The sequence below is a fragment of the Mandrillus leucophaeus genome, unplaced genomic scaffold (assembly GCF_000951045.1).
Source record: "Mandrillus leucophaeus isolate KB7577 unplaced genomic scaffold, Mleu.le_1.0 Scaffold322, whole genome shotgun sequence".
Taxonomy (NCBI): domain Eukaryota; kingdom Metazoa; phylum Chordata; class Mammalia; order Primates; family Cercopithecidae; genus Mandrillus; species Mandrillus leucophaeus.
The window spans coordinates 1,922,907-1,941,513 of record NW_012103388.1 but is presented as its reverse complement, the minus strand read 5'-3'; the positions used below and the strand labels follow the sequence as shown (position 1 = coordinate 1,941,513).

At 41.2% G+C, this 18,607-nt stretch overlaps 1 protein-coding gene across 3 annotated transcripts in view; it reads right to left on the bottom strand.

Annotated features, from left to right (window-relative positions):
- Positions 1 to 5,137: 5,137 nt before the first annotated feature.
- Positions 5,138 to 18,607, bottom strand: part of ZNF521 (zinc finger protein 521) — a 307,436-nt gene continuing 293,966 nt past the window's right edge. For all 3 annotated transcript variants that reach the window (XR_001006888.1, XM_011988057.1, XM_011988056.1), the window contains one exon: positions 5,138 to 5,966. Coding sequence is in view for 2 of the 3 variants with exons in the window: in XM_011988057.1 (XP_011843447.1) it covers positions 5,937 to 5,966 (30 nt within the window). In the remaining variant the exon portion in view is untranslated. The remainder of the gene's footprint in view (positions 5,967 to 18,607) is intronic.

The following is an 18,607-nucleotide window of genomic DNA, read 5'->3' as shown; positions in this document are numbered from 1 at the left end:
CCACTCTGCAGTCTCAGGGGGCACTCACCCAGGAATGCAATGCCAACCAGACCTGAGCTTTGGGACTCTGCCAGGAACCCATGCTGGCCTATTTTAGCCTAAATCATCCCTCTTTCTTGAATTCCAGTTTTCAGTGTCTTTGGTAGGCGCTTCCTCCACACAAGGGAGGTGGTAAGTGTCTCTGGCCTGCTGAAGTTAAATGGAGAAGCATTTGCAGGTGTTCTATAATGGGATCTGGATTTCCAAGCTTCCTTTCTCAAGAGTTCTGCAATGTTGCACCCCAACAGGCACAAACAGACACAAAGTCAGGCTGCCATGCTCTACAGAGCAGAACTTGAGGGTTCACTGGAGTCCTTGTCCATGTTCTGAAACTGACCCAGAGCTGCTCTGGGAAGCCTAGCCCAGCCTGTGGGGGTCCCTAGAGGGTCTCTGGCGCTGTGACCTTCCATTGGGGCTGGAACACTGGTTATGCTTGTCAGTTTTCAAAGTAGAATGTCAATCTTGTCACCCATTTACATGATTTCTAAAGCATATTAATCTGGCCCCCATTCACAACACAGAATTTAGCATTATCTGACTTGCATCAGAGAATATTAACTTTCTATCATTTGTTATCCTTTATCATCCCCAAAAATCTGTCTGAAATCTAAATATCCAGAAATAAGGGCAGCCTCATATAGAACACATCCATTCGCTGGATTACTCAGTTCAGCATTAAGCAATGTGAAGGTCACAGAGCAGCTTCAAAACTGCATATAATGCTAATTGAAAACAAAGCACGATTTGAACTTTTATATACAAAAGTCATATCGTTCTTTTAAAGCAAACATTTAAAATGGGCTGGAATGAGAATAATTAGGAAAAAAAAAAAAAAGAAAAAGAAAAAAAAACAACAGTTGATGCCAGAGGTCAAAACTGGCAATCCAAGATTCAAGCCTGGCCTGAAAGTGTGTCTCATATGGCCCACACAGTGGGGGCCAGCAGAGTTTGAATAAAAAAAAAAAAAAATGGAATAGGTTGCCAACATTTGGAAATTGGAACATAGCATGTAGCCACCCGGATTGCTGGCTCCTCGGAAGGCACGAGGCAATCTGGCACCAGGAGCCTGTTTCCCTGCAGGCAACAGTGGGGCAGGGGAGGGGACATTTGCTCTCCAGGTTGCTAGAGGCCCCCGCGCCAGGTTTCTCACTTGCTGAGTCTATAATCCCTGGATCAGGTGTAAGGGTGATGAGATTCTGGGTTATTTCTTCCTTTCTCCCTCTTCACAGATTTGCTATTGGTTATTGTGTTACTTCAGGGTTAAAATAATCATGAAATGCCCCATTGTAAAAATCAGTGTTGAGGAAAGAGAGTCTAAGGCCCACACCACTTCTCTAACGTTCTTGTCTAATTTCTAGTCTTGAGTCAGGTACACTCACCTGAGAATGTCAGCTACAGAACCCAGTGGTTCTCAAACTTGACCCCCTTAGAATGAGCTGAGGAGTTTCTGATGTCCAAGTTGTGCTCTAGACCAGTGGTCTTCAACCTTTTTGGCACCAGGAACTGGTTTTGTGGAAGACAATTTTTCCATGGACCAGGGTCACAGGTGGATGGTTTCAGGATGATTCAAGTGCATTACATTTATTGTGTACTTTATTATTATTACATTGTAGTATATAACGAAATAATTATACAACTCACCATAATAAAAAATCACTGGGAGGCCTGAGCTTGTTTTCCTGAAGCTTCTAGATGGTCCCATCTGGGGGTGATGGGAAACAATGGCAAATCATCAGGCATTCGATTCTTATAAGGAGTTCTCAACCTAGATCGCTTGCATACAGTATAGGGTTTGCGCTCCTATGAGAATCTAAGGCTGCCGCTGATCTGACAGGAGGCGGAGCTCAGGAAGTCATGTGAGTGGGATGGGGTGTGGCTGTAAATACAGATGAAGCTTGGCTCTGCTCCCTTGCCTGCCACTCACTTCCTACTGTGCAGCCCGGTTCCTTACAGGCTACACAGACCCATAATGGTCTGTGGCCCTGGGATTGGCGGACCCTGCTGGAGACCAATTAAGTCAGGATCTCTGGGGTGGGACTCAGGCAATGGATGTTTTTAAAGTTCCCCAGGTCCTTCCAATGTAAAGAAGTTTGGGCCATTGCAAATCACATACAACTTTACATTAGAGCAATTTCTCAACCTCTGTACTATTGACATTTTGGGCCAGATAATTCGTTGTTGTGCGGACCTGTCCTGCATATTATGAGTTTAGCAGCATCTTAAGCTCTAACCATAGATGCAATAGCATTTCTCCAGATAAGTAAACACTGTATTAAGTCATAAAATTATGGTCAGGAATAGTGGCTATTATATTGGTCACCTACCCTTCTATAAGGCCTTGGAGAAATTTCTTTTGGAATTAAGTGCTAGGGAAGCATTTTCTCTCTTGAGGAACTGATATATTCCTTCCTTTCTGGATGTTTTCCCCGCTTTACTACCAGGAAGCTCCAAGTTAATGCTAAAATGCACTCAAAATCAAAACTGAAGCATAAAACAAGGCAACTACTGTAGTGTTTTTTCTCCCCTCTGACTTCACAAGATGCTGATTTTCCTATTAATGTTTTGCTCATCTTTAAGTTGCTTTTTTATATCCTCAGGGAAGGAGATAGGATGTAAATATAAACAAGGTAACAAGCCAATGAGGGGAATGACTGCTCCAAGCACCGTTCAGTATTTATGACCCAAAGAACGGCTGGTTCTAAGGCGGAAGGACCTGCTAAGTAGGAACTACCTCCTAATTACTGGAGGATCAACCAGTTTTATGGAGCAAATAATGGTCAACTCCTCCAGCCTCCCGGCTTTGTCTGGAAAGAGGCTGAACTGCGTCTGTGCTGAAGGAGCCTGATGCCCAGTCGTGTGGAGGCTTCTAGGGAGAATGGCAAACACAGCCGCTGATGCGTCCTAAGAATTCCAACTCCTGGTTTTCATACTACAGTCTGAGAAGTCTCTGAGAGGCAATGTTGTTAAAGGCAACTTGGGATATATCCCTGGGTTGACACATAACCTGCTTTCTGTAAATACAGAGCAGCTTACCTTTAGTAAAATATAACTCACTCATTAATAAGCAGACATTTTAAAGCTTTTAAAAAAATCATTATTAAGCATGACTATTTCATTCTAAATGCAAAATCCTGAATGGACCAGAGATCTTAATTTTTAAAAAATATAGCTGAGTATTTTAATTATAGATGTACTTGCATATTCTCAGTGTACTTCATTATTTATGTAGCTGGTGAAAAAGCTTTTTAATTAAATAGCATGCTGGCAATCCATTGTGAAATGTATAGATGCAGGTTTTCCTAGCATTATGAAGCTGAATACAGATGTTCGCTAACTTATGGTGGATTTAGCCGGATGGAACCCCATTGTAACTTGAGGAGCTACTGAATGTGTATTACTTTTGCACCATGATAAAGATACTATAAGCTGGGTCAGGTGCGGTGGCTCACGCCTGTAATCCCAGCACTTTGGGAGGCTGAAGCAGGTGGATCACGTGGTCAGGAGTTTGAGACCAGCTTGGCCAACACAGTGAAACCCTGTCTCTACTAAAAATACAAAAATTTAGCTGGGCATGGTGGTGGGTACCTGTAATCCCAGCTACTTGGGAGGCTGAGGCAGGAGAATTGCTTGAAGTCGGGACATGGAGGTTGCAGTAAGCCGAAATTGCGCCACTGCACTCCAGCCTGGGTGACAGTGCGAGATGTCATCTCAAAAAACAAAACAAAACAAAAAAACAATAAACACAAAATTGTAAGCTGAACCATTAAAAGTTGGGAACCATCAGCACACACACACACACAACATTGTGGCCAGCACACATACTTTAATCACTATAAAATACTTGTTCCTGAATGATCTTAAAATTCGACCAAACTTTTCTTATATTGCTAACGTAATAGTGTAATTTGCCACCACTCCACTTGATTACTTACGTTTAATGTATTCGACTACCTTGGAAATAGGGTAGGGTAGTGGTTCTCAACGTGTGGCCCCCACACCAGCAATATCAGCATCATCTGGGAACTTCTTGGGCACAGTTTTGAGGCCCACCCCAGGCCGACTGAATCAGCAGCTCTGGGAGTTGGGCCCAGCACCCCAGGATGTACCAAGCTCTCTAGGTGATCCTGGAACAGGTTAACGCTCGAGAGCCACGGGATGGGGGTTATGCACTGTGGCGATGGTAATCTCAGTTTCATCAGTGGTTCTCCTGGTGACACGTGGTCACAACAAAGTCAACTGTTCCCTGCTTTTAGCTCCCCACCAAAAAAGTGCTGTGATGATTCTTGTTTGTTTAAGGTTCAAAGATCTCAGAGCTTAGAAGAGGTCAAAAAAGTCACAGTGGCTTAAATATTTTCAGCATAGTTTGCATGAAGGTTGCCCATGATTACCAGGTCTTTACTTACCAATTTTGACTAAACATGTATATCAGGGTTCACGTTACACATAGCAATTCTCTTCTTTCAAAAAACAAAAAGAAGCTCTGAAATTAGACCTCCTACTTATTCACCATTGGATGGCAGGCTGTAGCGGAGGCAACCTTCCAGAGATGCCCCACGCCTGGGTGAAGGCTGACGACCAGGTTCTGTTACCTTCCCCGGGCTGGAGGAACCAAGGCCAGGAGGTGAAGGAACGCCCATCGGGAGACAGTGCCAGAACTACAACAAACAACCATCTGACTCCTCGCTCTGTGCTTTGTCTTCTGAATGAACAATGCTGCTTCTTAAGTACACATAAGCCAAACTGCCTCTCAAATTGCAGCCATCTACTTTGAGTTCAGATTTGCACAGCATGACATGAATTGGGCTGCAAATTATGCAGAAAACAGCCATCACATCCATCTGTGATGTCAGAATCCTCAAGTACAGTGTGACCTGTTAGTATGTGACAGAGTAGAAGGATACTGTGTCTGCTTCCTTCCCTATGAAGAGTGATGAATATCCTTCCAGATGCATTTGGCCCAGTGTGAAAGGTTAAATATGATTGAGGTAATGCCTGTGATACGCTCAAGAGCAGATTTCACATCCAAGGGTGCAGGCAATTAGATTTTTTTTTTAATGATGTAGTAACTAGAGAAAGAAAACACACAAATACACTCATACCTAATGGTAAACTGAATTTATTTCCTCTTGGAAAACAATTCCAGTAATCTCCAGGTTCAGACTGCAGAGTAAACATTAATAACAGTAACATACAGGTTAGTTCAACTGATTCAAGAATTTGGCTGCGTGAAATCATTAAGGAAAACCTTGAACACTCAAAGCTTCAAATGTATCCAGGGAAAAAAAATTCTTTGACAGTCTACATAACAACTATTGCATATATAGTGATGCTACCTGTCACATTGCAAGGCTTACAAATATATATATACGGGCCTTATCCAGCTGTGGGGTTCTGTTCTGTGAGAACATCTCTTCATGGTTTGCAAGAATCTTCAGCAATAAAAAATAGTCTTAGATTTAAGCGCTGATATACCAAAAGAGAAATTCTAGGCTTAAGTGTAAAGAAAAGGAAGTCCAACCATAGTCTCATGTATAACAGTTGTTTTTAATCTTTCTTCCTTAAAAATACTTTATCTTAAGCCATTTTGGTCATATGTCTTTTTTTTTTTTTTTTTTTTTTTAATCTTGCCTGAATAGGGCCCAAGTCCACTTGTCTTTATAAGACCATTTTAGTATCAGACGACATAATACATGTGCAACACTTTATATACAAGGGGTCTATCCGGTGCGCAAAAGTTCAAACACATGAACATCCAACAGTTTTGATAATACAAGTTTTATGGTACAATACAATGTTTCTGAATAATATACATTAACAATGAAAGTTTCGTGCAAAGAGTAAAACATGTTCCCTTTTTGTGCCACAAAAGCAATTCTCCTTGAGAGACTGTACTTGCACTAACTGCTGTGTTGGGTCATTGTATGATTCTGTAAATAACAAAAAAAAAAAAAAAAAGGGAGAGAGGGAAAACAAACTTCAGTGATTTCATTTTCATCAGACCAAGCATATATACATGTAATTAATTCATAATGACTTGAACAATGAGCTTCTGCCCTCTGATGAATAGTGCTCATGCGTGCCCTCTAATGCTAAAAAAAAAATAGAATGCTCCTTTCCCAGGGAGGAACAGACCCAGAGATCTTCTGAACCTGCTGCCACCCGTGAGGGCCTGGAAGGAGAGGCCAGGGCAGGAGCCTCCTTACTGTGAGATGGCTGGCTGGCACCTTGCCTTTTCTCCACCTCTGCCATGTCTTTCTATAATACCCTCTCACCATCCATCATCTCTTCTTATTAAGATAGGACCCAGTGTTCAAGAAGCAGGTAGCACTGTTTTAACAGTTTTATGTATCTGTGCATGACTTCGATTGGTTACACATGCCTCTGTTCCAATCCCTCTGAGACTGTGACATCTTGACAACAGGGGCTCTATCTGCCCCTGAATATGGGTATGAAATGCCAGAGTTACCTGGCAGATGATGGACAGTGGCAGCAGCGCCCCTGCCAAGGGTGGGCTTCGGGCTGTGGTCATAGAGTGTCTCAGGAGCAGATTATAGTAGCCTGCCATGTCTCCCCAGTCCCCGGATGCTCTTTCTCAGCTAACCAGCCTGCACTGTATATTGGTGGTCTCCGCTTGTCTATGCTAGCATGTCCCCTTTCTGAGTGAACACCCTCTTTCCAAATTGTGAGAGGGTAACTGGGATTGCCGGGCAACTCAGGACCACCAGCCATGCTCTGAGGGTGGATGGCAGGTGGGAAGGCTCCAGAACCAGGCCTGGAGGATAGTCACAGATCTGCGGGATATTTGCTTGGAGCATAAGTCTGGAGATGGCCTGATCTCCACTCTCCTCCTCTGTGCTTTCCTGGAGCCATATTCTCTCACTACTCACCTGTATCCCCCGACCCTAATCCCTTCTTATTACAACCTTGGGGCCTAGCTCAAAATATCACCACTTTCATCCTCACCCCATCTAACACTGATCTCTCCCTTCTCTGATTTCCTGCTGCACTTTATACTGCTTATATAGGATGCATCCTAGGTCTTGTCTCATGATTATTTGTAGGCCTGGCTCTCACCCACGCTGGTAATTCTCATGTTCATTCATTTATTCATTCCTCTACAGGCATCTATTGGAAACATACATCAGCACCTGGCACATGCCATAGCGCTGCAGTGCTCAGGAAAGAGGGATTGGCTATCTCAGTGACTGGCTGGCAAGGCAAGGGCTGCTGGAGAGGAAGGGCATGGTCCTTGCCTTCATGCCTTCAAAGTGCTCACGTCTAAAGAAGGTCATGTGGGCACATAACCATAAAGCAAGATGGCAAGCAGTCTATTAGAAAAGAACACAGAAATGTCACGGCCACACCTAAACCTGCCTAGCCCTTGGGGAAGGGTTCACAGTGGATCCAGCACGCTGACAGCTGGAAACATCAGCAGAGAGTACAGGGAGGGCACGCTAGGCCAAGGGACCCACATGGGTCAGGGCAATGAAACAGGAATATGCAAGGTACGTTTGCAGACCTGCAACTTGTTTAGATTGGTTGAATTCTTCTGGAGAATGTTCTGAATCAACAATACTCGTGAGACGTGAAGATGGAGCTGGTTTGGGGCAAGAATATGAGCAGTCCTTTTCTACCTTGCTAAAGAGCTCAGACTGTCTTGTAGGTGAAGGGAGCCACTGGAGTATTTTAAGCAGAGGGATTCATCTTAGAGATGTTTGTTATCTCTTCATCCTTTACAGCAACTAGCAAACTGCCTGCTCCCTGAATACAGGCTGAATGACCAGAGGTTCAGTGAGAACCAATTGGGGCTAGGTGCAGAAGTGGGGGAGCTAGGAGCCTTGTGAAGAGGACTTAGGTCTTCCTTGTTCCATTTTACATTTAGCTCATTTTTGAAAAAGATGGATGACAAATCATGACGGAGAACAGTACTTCATTCTCCCTTATTTAATCCATATCTTAATAGTCTTGGCCTCAAAGTGAATACAGGAAGTAGCAAATTGTTTTTATGCCAGCTCTTTTATTGGTATATTGATTTTTAATACTTCTGCAAAGTACTTGTCACCAAGATGTAGAGAGAAAGGGTAATAAAAGTACTCATGAGACCAAAAAACTTTGCGATTTTCTTAAAAATCAACATGATTCTGTTCAGAAAGGTTATAAACAATAAAAGTTTGATTACTCAAAATACACCACGTCTAAGCCTTCTTATATCTTTTGCTATCTCAGAGTCAAGTTTATAGAAAGGTTTTTTATTTTTAAAAAGTCCAAAAACAATGACCAAACAAGTACAAGAAGATATAATACAGATTGAGCATCTCCAAGTGGGAATATCCAAAATCCAAATACTCCAAAATCTGAAACTTTTGAGCACCGACATATGACATATAGGTGACTAAGCTAGTGACACCTTTGCTTTCTGACAGTTCAGTGTACTCAAACTTTGTTTCATGCACAAAATTATTGAAAATACTGTGTAAAATGACCTTTGGGCTATGTGTATAAGGTATATGAGAAATATAAATGAATTTTGTGTTTAGACTTGGGTTGCATCCCCAAGACATCTCATTATATATATGCAAATATGTCAAAATCTGAAATCGAAAACACTTCTGGTCCCAAGCATTTTAAAAAAGGAATCTCAACCTGTATTTGCCTAAATGAAAGGACTCTGACAGAAAGATGGGTGTTTTTCTCTTCTTACCAAAATCAAAGTAAAAAAAAATCAGTTTAATAACATTATTTTCAAATGTTTAAGTGCTTATGATGGACGATCCACACGTGATTGGATTCTAGGGGTTAGTGAAAGAGTACACAGTGCAATTTTCCTGGTGGTTTTATATGTGCTCATATCAAGATGCTACAAAACGAGAACCCAAAACAAACGGCCCGTAACAGTTGGCAGTGGTTGCGTGTTGTATGCTTTCATCCTCAACCAAAGCCATACAGGTCTCTTCAGAGGTGCAAGGAACATGAACAAATACACATGCATCACTTACTGCAACCGACTGAAGTTGTTTCATAAAGGAGTTATGTTTCGTATATAAGAGAGAGGAATACAAATCCTTTGTGAGAAGGATAAGGGTATGGCTTGTGAAATTCAAAAATAAAGCAACCCAATGTAAGTAATATCAACATAAGAAATCTGGCGTGAGAAATGTAAAGGCAGGAAGTCCTCTTGGTTTGGAGATGCCTGCAGACCACGGAGGTCTCTTATTCTCATTTTCTTTGGTTTCCCCTTTTTCGCTCCAGCCCAACAGAGAGCTATGGCAGGGTCTCCCCAGGCCTGGCTGTCCACCACTGGCAGTGGCTCTCATGGCCGAAGGCAGCATGTTCCTAGAGGTTCTTGGGCAATGGATATATTTGTATCGGAAACAACCCCGCCATGGGATTCTGCTCCATCCTCAAGGGCTTGCCTTTGCCACCTTTGAGGATCTAGGGGACGTGTCTGTTCTCCTCCCCCACGCAGTATTTCAAGTCCACTGGAAATACAAATGGCCTCATTTCATCTTCTGGGGGAAGGAATGGAATATCTGAGCCATGGTTTATTCGACTGGCTTTTAGGCGTTGAGGAGAACAGATGCGAAGTCCTAGTCTCTGGACTTGACTAAAGATTCTCTGACTAGAAAAACAAGAAGTTGTTTCATGGGAGCACTCAGTGTTTTTTGTGTTTTCTGACGCTCATAGACATTATTTCTTCAGAAAGGGAGACAAGAGGCAAGAGGGAAGGATTAAAAAGTAGACAGCAGAAGCGCCAAGCAAAGAGAGGGTACGCTCTGAGGCCCACTTTGCTCTCCCCCTGGCTACTTGCCACACCACAGAACCAGTCCTGAGACAGCAAGGACACAAATGCATATGAGCAGAAAGCAGAAAAGTGCTGCCAGGCCATCCACAAGCAGCCTTCTCTCTGTGCAAGAGTTTTCAGCTCTTTAGGTCCAGAGGAAACCACTACACTAGAACAAAGCAGTGGGTAATCTCACCAATTTTACACAGCAATTCACAGTCCCTAAAGTACTTTAATGCAATGACGGGTTATGAGAAAAACTATCTGTTCCAATGAAGGGAAAGTGTTTTACATAATCGAGAAGAACATCAGTGCAACATCGGTGCATCGGTGGAGGTGGGGGGTGAAGACAGAAAAGGAAGTAGGAAGAGAAGAAAACTTCTGTAATCCCACAGAGAGCCATATTGTACTCTGCAAAAAGCCATCTCCTGGAGACCCCATGTCTAAGTAACTGAAAATTGCAAACCATTAATCCCAGTTATGAACAGTTGTTTTACACGAGGGGGGTTTGGGTTAAAAAAAAATCAAATCCACAACATACCTTAAAGCTTAAAAGAAGATCCATCTAGGTATGATACCTTAATAGCGAGGTTTCAAAAGCACTTTCTTTACTGGAAAGGGCCCCATTTGGAAGGAGTGTGCTGTATGTATTTTTTTTTTCTCTATAAATGTGAAATTAAACTTAGAAAGCTAAAAAACAGATGAGGGCCTTAAAAATTCCCTTCTAGCACTATGTATTTCTTTTTAAATATGAGATGCCTTTCATTTTACAAGACTGGAATTCTCATTTTGGGCTTGGCACTCTAACAAATGATTAATTCAGCCTCCTTTTTCTCTGAGAGCTGACCACATTTACTGGTCAAACAGTTTAATCCTATTTAAAATGCAATCCAAGAAAAATATTTTTAAGTAAAAATAAAAATCCATGATCCTTTGAAACTGTTCACCTTGGCTAAAGACATTCCATTTTCCTGCAATCTTGATGGAAATTTGAATTTTTGCACCTATATCAATGATGAAATTCAGCTTTGGAGGAAAGCCAGGGGGAACCTATCTTCCCAGGGCTGAAAAATTAAATTCCCAACCCCAAAACTTATGCCCAGAGATTGCCTTCACTTTTCTAATTCTTTGGCAGAGACCATGTCTCGTCTGTGCTTTGTAACACTCTGTTGGCATCGGCAAAATGTTACGTATCAATGGTCATAAAAACAAAAACGGCATTTGAATGGAAGTTTTGTGAAATCTGTTGATTCAAAGATGTTAATCATTTTTACCATGACTTGTTTATTTATAGCCTTTTGTTTCAAACAAATTCTGACAAGCTTTTAAAACTCAAAGAGCCAGCATGCTATTTTAAAAAGGAATGAAAAAAAACAAAACAAAACAACAAGCTTTCCACTAATTCACTATGCCATTAGAAACCCGAATTTAAACTGCAGTTGTATTCAATTTAAATGAGATGTTTTCTAACTAGATGAAATAGTAGGCAATTGTGGCTCTGAAACAATGCAAGGCGGGAAGAAATAAAGAAATATAAAGATTAAATGTGGCTGTTTCTTTCAACAGATGGTGACAGCACCATGGCAGTGTGTTGTTTTCCTTTAGTTGAAGAACACAAACATCCGTAATCAATCATCACTGATTAACTAATTATATTACCCTTCCTTTTATCACTTGGGTTGGACCTTTATCTGTAAACACTGAGGATAATCAGTATGCTCTTATTTTTCTGGAAGTATATTCCAGTTCACATAGAGCCGTGCAGTTACAGGCTGCAAACAGAATTCGACATTACCGTCCACCTTTAAGCACTATTGCTTTTTTTCATTTTTTATTTTTTTTTTAAACAAAAGCAATTGGTTTCCAACAGGCTGGATAATAAGTCTTTTGACCTGCATTCTTCTTTGACCCATTAAGGTCACCCCTGTGCTTGGGCATAGAGCTGACTTAGGAAATGCCTGCAAGTCCTACATTTCATCTCCTGCCCACTCAAAATAAAGCTTTCTTTAAATGTGTCTGTACGGGTCCCTGAAGGCCAAAGAGGCATCCCTGTAGTGGGCAATGGAGGGACAGAAGCTTCTGCCTTTATTAATGAATGCAGACCATTATGAGTCTGGCTGGCTCCTTCCCCGTTCCCAGAAGCATATACTGTACGTGACTTAAAATGCTAGAATATTGACACAAAGCGAGCCGGGCACCCCTAAGGAAAATTACTCCTTGGATATAATGTAGGCTCGTAACAGCTATTAGAGTACAAAATAAAACCCTCCGGGATCAGACTGACATATACCGCATTCTACCTAGTCCTCAAACATTAGAAGAATTTCTTTGTGAAGGCATTCTCAAGGACAGCATTAAACTGACTTTTGTAGCAATCTGCAACAGCTTTTTGGCTTAGAGCTTTTAGTACTAAATCTCTGGTTTGAATCAATATAAGTACTATATCTTCTACATTAATCAATACATTTGGTTCAATACATGTTCTATTAAATTATACTTTCTAATCAAGATTTTTACATTTCCACCCTCTCTCTTTTTCATTCCCAACTTCTTACGCTAGGAAAATAGTTTTAAAAGTGTATACAGCTAATGATGACAGGATCCTGGGTTATTTCCCCTGAACATTAAGAGAAAAAATAGTCACAACGGCAAAGGATGACCTTTAAGCATCTTAATAAGGTTAACAGGATGTGAATGTTAATAAATTAACATTTTCAAAGTCCACACAATTACAAAAGTACTCATAATTTTAAACTGATGAAAAGTAAATTGCTACGGCTCTGGGAGTACCATTAGGAATGTTCTAAAAATTACACTGAAGACCAAAATCACCCTCAAGTACCCCACTTTGCCCACCCCAAAGTTTCTACTACCCACAACTGTATAATTCCTGGCTGGAGAAATCTGGGGTAATTGTGTTTTTACGGACCTTACCAGGTAAACAGCAGGACCATATCTGTGGATATTGCATTTTTGTGAGCTATGTTACAGTTCAATGAATATTTTTTAAAGGACAAATATACAACAATATTTTCCCTAAGTGCTATGAGAATCGAAAAGACATATGAATAGTGGATTTTTCAGAGCCAGGGAAGTTGACTCATAATCTTTGCATTTGTAGAATCTGCTAGAATGAAGTTCTACTCTTTTATTATGACATAGCAATGGCATTTCCAAACTGTCATGATATGCTTTTGCCCCTCTCTTGAATGCCATGAATGTTGCATTTATGATCATGTTTGCATGGACAGAATTTCCCTTTTTATTTTTTCATATGGTAATGTCATCACCATGAACTTACAGAGACACTGATGCATTTTCGTTTGACATTTAACAGCTCACATGGGCTTGGTCTGACATCTCAAAGCATTTTCTGGATGACACTAAGCTATATTAAAGCAAAAGGTGAAATGGCATCATCAGAAGTGATCAGAAGAATACAAGATATTAAAGAAGGAAAAGGACTATTAGGACATTCCATTTGTCCCCCTGTAGGAACATAATTGTTTGGTAAAGTTTACACACTAGGCCAGTTTTGAATGATTCTGGCAATGAGTTTCTATCATACCTCCCATAGGAAACAATTTCACATTCTAACAAACCTCACTGAAGGACATTTTTGTTGTTGTTCTCTGGACATTTGTGCTCACTATGTCCAGAAAAAGGGTGATCTGAGATAATCCTGATGGATGAGGACACTGGCATGTTGATGAGTTTATGTTCCAAACACTAGACCTTGTAACTATAGTATAAAGTTCATCCATCTCATTCAAAGCAACCTAGAAGACCATCCAGTACACCATTTCTCAGTCGTTATATAAAACACATCCCATTCACTTGCTTCGTTCCAGAGAGGAGCCTGAAAATAGATTTCAGAAGGCCAGCGGGGCCTGCCTTACACAAGCAGGGTTTCCCAACCTCAGCACTACTGACATTCGGAGCTGGGCAATTCTTCTTGTTCTAGGGGGGTTGTCCTGGACATTGTAGGATGTTTAGCAGCATCCTTGGCCACTATCGCCAACATGCTAGTAGCATCTTCCCAGTTGTGACAAACAGAAATGTCCCCTGACACTACCACATATCTCTTGGTGGGAAGCATCTCTCCCACAGGGAGATATTGAGGAACACTGCCTTATACTGTCTGAAACACATTTGTGCATGAATAAACGAAAGCTGGGAGACAAGGCGAGTTCTGCATTAAAGGGATCTGAAGAATCTGCAGGGAAGAACTGATCTAAAGGGGAAGAAGAAATGGTGGTCTATGAGGTGTGTTAAATAGCTGTAACGAGGAGGTCTTGTTAATGACCTGTCTTGTTATTGACAGGTTTACATTAGAGGTCAGATACCGGAACAGGTGCTTATAAGGAAGACATATAATTGTTTTGAATTGACTTTGTATTGAAAATACATTGAGCTTGCTATACCATGCTTGAGTATGCTACTTGGTCTTCATTCTATGATGATATCTTCCGCACCTGAAAATGAGAATTGCAAAGGGACACATATATACCACATGAGACTGTACTGCAGTAAATATATACTGTACTGCAGTAAAATGTAGTCAAGGGGTGAACGTGGGCAAGTGTACAGGAACTGTAGAAAGAATTCCTTGAGATATATAATAAATGGCATTGTTTAAGTGAAGAACCAAGTATTTCCAGAAGTGTTCATTCTTTTAGTGACTTATCAAGACCATTCATGTACCATCAATGAACAAAGATGGTACGTTTTAGTGGCAATCAATCAATGCTGCTTTAGGGATATTTACAATCTAATAATGTTTAAAGGGACCCAAATATTAGACTCAGGAAATCAGTGTTTGGGGAATGGAAACAACTATCTACTTTGAAAGAACTACAGAGCTATCATCCTCAATTTGTTGGTCTAGACCCAATGGCAGGTGAATCAACTACACCTGTAAGTAATGCTGCAGAGAAAGAAAAAATTGGTTTCACAGCTGGGGGTTGGGGGTGGTACCTAGCAGCATCTGGTCCAGTATCTTATTTTATAGATGAGAAAATTAAGTCCCAGAGGGTTGAAGCCAACGCTCAAGGTCTTAAGAGTTAGTCCTACGGCTGGGCCAGCTGTCCAGATAAAGGACACTCATTGCTATAGCCCAAACCTTCTACCTGGAGAGACGGGTGCTCTAGGACACAGAGTAAGGGCCTTTCACCTTATGTGAGAGGCTCTGTTCTTGGAGTAGTCACACCTGCCTGGTGCAAGAGCGATGAGGAGGCAGAGGTAAAAAGGGATAGAATGGCTCCCGAAGTAGAGGGAAGAGCAGCAGCAAAGCTGAGAGGCCAGGGGACAGAGGGCGGGAACTGCATAGCAGCTGAAGCATCTGGTGGAGCTGCAGATATGTCCAGCTGTGCAGGGAGGTGGGGAGTCAGTTCAAAAAGGCTATTTTAGCCACATTTTGCTATTTTCTGCTATATCAAACTAAGCCAGAAAAGCCCATGGCGGTTACCACGTACCAAGAATACCTAGCTTAGCCTTAGTCTAATGTGAGTCTTCAGAAGCCTGAGCAAAGACTAATTATTTAAATAATGCAAAGTGCCAGCAGCTAACATAGAACCATTCCTAGTATTTCGACAACTAAACATTTTGGAGATATAAAACAAGTCCGTCAGTCCACCAGCTTCCAAAGGACAAATTCTACTGTGACATCATACATGGGAAATGTTAACATTGTGATAATCCCATTTTCCATTAAGAACTGAAAAACAGTAGTAAAATTTTCGTTGCAAGCTGACCCCTATCTGTTATGCACACCCGATAAGCTTGAAAATTTCCTTCTCTGGAACTGACAACAGCGTGCACTATCTACTACACGGAGAGCGGGGGAAAAAGGTGCTGAATGGGAAGAACAGGCTAAAAAGAGCAAAATGGCCACTGGGAAATATATTAAAGAGTACAATGTTTATTTTTAAAAGAAAACAATGAATTGAGCTGTCTGTTTCCATGCAAGAAGCCAGCAGAAAATTTAAATCAAACTATACGAAGCCAGTGAGAGGGAGAGTGTAAAGATTTCACTGAAGATTCTGGAATTGCAGGATTCCAGCGTACTGTGGGACAGAAGGCTTTGATGGGCAATACTGCCTAATAAGATATTCAGGGATTAAGTCAGTGCTTCACAGACAGATGTGTCCATGTGCCAGTTGTTGCTAAGCTTTAATTTTTTTCCCCTGTAATGTTTAATTTATCACACTGGCGCTTTCTAAACTAGAACATCTGTAAACAAGGTTAAGAATGACCTCCTTCCAATTTTACATCCATGAGCAGTGCCCCTTCTTCGTGCTCTAATTTTAGATACCTTAAAGATAAATAAATCTTTGGAAGGAAGAAAAAAGAAGGCTTGTCTGACACTGTAATGTGTTCATCCTGGGCGAATACAAATTTCCTCTCTGGCAGCTCTCGGTGCACACAACCAACTCTTGCTGCTGAAGCTATCAAGCATCCCCTTCCCAGTCAAATGCAATTAAACAAACTTCTGCTAAATATTTAACAGCCTTGTGTAGTAATTAGCGGCAAATAATGGAAGCTTAAATTGATAATTGCTCAGAAATGTCCTCTTACAAACATTACAAAATTCCAGCTCCTCCCTTTTCTCTTAGATTTTGAATCCCTGAAGGTTTCTGAAGAAAATTTAGTTAGCGAAATTAACTATAATCATATCACTTAGCCAAGATCTCAGAGTTAAGTTTGGCTGTTTTGCAGTCAGCTGCAAGATTCCACTGGCATCATTTACTTCACTTCCGTGTTTGAAATCCATTGAAATTTAGTTATACACTGAAAGATGGTGGAGCAGGGCATTGATTTAAAAACTGACTGGCAGGCTTAGGATTTAAACTCTGGTCCACCAGATTCAAAAGGTCATCTGATTAGAATGGGAGAAGCACAGGGCGTTGTAATTTATATTCAAAGGGTAACCTTTGTAGGAAGAAGGGGGGAGCCAAGACTCTTTCTGCTTTTCCACTTGATAGGGACACGGATTCCCTTCAACCAAATTCCAATAATTATGAAAAATAGTTTATTGAACTTGGGCAAAAAGCAAAAGAAATGCCACTTCCTTGTAGTGTATTATTTCTTTTATTAAAAACACTGCCACACTCCCTAGGAGGTAAACTCACATTAAGAGTAAGTCAAACATGTTATAAATCATTAAGAATAACAGAAAAACATCTTTCTCCACCATAAGCCAAAAAAAGAAAAAAAAAGCTTGTCTACTATGGCATATGCTTTAGTAAAGATATATAAAAATAAAACTGTGAAAGGACAATGTATTAATTTAGATAAACTATGTTAAGTATGAGTCACCTCCTGAGTTGTGTGTGTATGCATGGGTGTGTGTGCGTGTACGCGTGTGTGTGCGTGTGTGCACGCGCGTGGGAATATGCACGTGTGCATGTCCATTTCCATACCTAAGCAAGTGAGTGTTGTGCAGGGCAAAAAAAAGAGTTATATACATGCATTGCTTCTACAGGTAAAATTCCTGGTGTTTGCCTTTGATCTTTCTGTCTCTCCGGGGACTTATTCCTGCACGGAGAATGCAATTAGAAGGAGCCCCAAGTAACTCTTGTTTTAAGTTCTAAGCAAGTCCTTTAAAAATGCAAGTATTCCATGGGCCCAATTCTGTTTGGTTGCCCCCACTTTAAATAAAAAATCCGAGTTTGGAGAGAGGAGAAAACATTTCACACTCAAATTTGGTGCTTTTAAAAAATTTTGCCTGTGTGCTTGCTTTTCTTTCCTTTTTCCCTGTATGTTATTGCGCATTGTTGAAAGTTTCAGGTCTCTTTCTTTAACGATCCCTCCCCACTCCCTAAAATCATCCTGGTTTATTAGCAAGTTCATACAGGCACAAAGAAGTCAGGAACGGTTGAGTGCATTTCCTATTCTCTATTACACCTGTTCTTAAGATATGGTTTTATTCTTTCTTGTCCACGATTCCCCATTGTCTTATACTTTTTAAGGTCTTAAAATGGCAGAGCTGCCCCCACTCTCCGCCCTGCCAAGAAGAGCTTCTATTTGCTTCAGAAACTCACAACGTGAAGTTCCCATTCTCCTCTCACTTTCTGGGCATCTTTTCTGGCTTTACTTCTAGGTCTCTGTGGGACAGTTTCCTCACCCCTCATGGTGCACAGAGCTACTGGAAAGAGAACCCTTTAATTCCTCCACGCAGAGATGTGCTGTAGCTATGGTGAGAGTAATCTATAACCCTCACATCCTTAAATAATTTGCTACTCCAAGTTAATTTTAATTCATTACAATAAAGCAATATAATTTAAAAAATCTCTTTAAAGTGAAGTATTTAACATGATCCTGAAAGAAAGACAGTCCTGACTAACAGAAGGCCGGGCGGCAGGCATGGTGCAAACTCATGCAAATTCAAAGGTGAGCCGTAAACAAGAACACACAGCAACACTGCCATGCATAAAGGGCCAGGCAACGGGAGGCCTCATTCTAATCAGTCCTCAAAGGAACCTGCCATACAGAAGTGGCACTTATTCTAATTTAAAGCCCTCATGCTTGCTTCAGTGTTGCAAAATTTATAAAAGAATAACTTCATTAAACCGCCTGGCACTTCAAACACAAATGCAAACCAGCCACAACACAGAAGGGGCTGGACAAGAGGAAGAGAAATATTCCCAGAGAGTTGTTAGCTCAGATATTAAAATAGAGTCTGCATTGTGGTGCTTCTCTTTCCGTGCAACTTTCCTTCACCAAGGACTCCTGCCACCGGGCTCTTTACTTCTGTCACGAGTCCTGTTGCTCCTGTGAGTCTGCTTA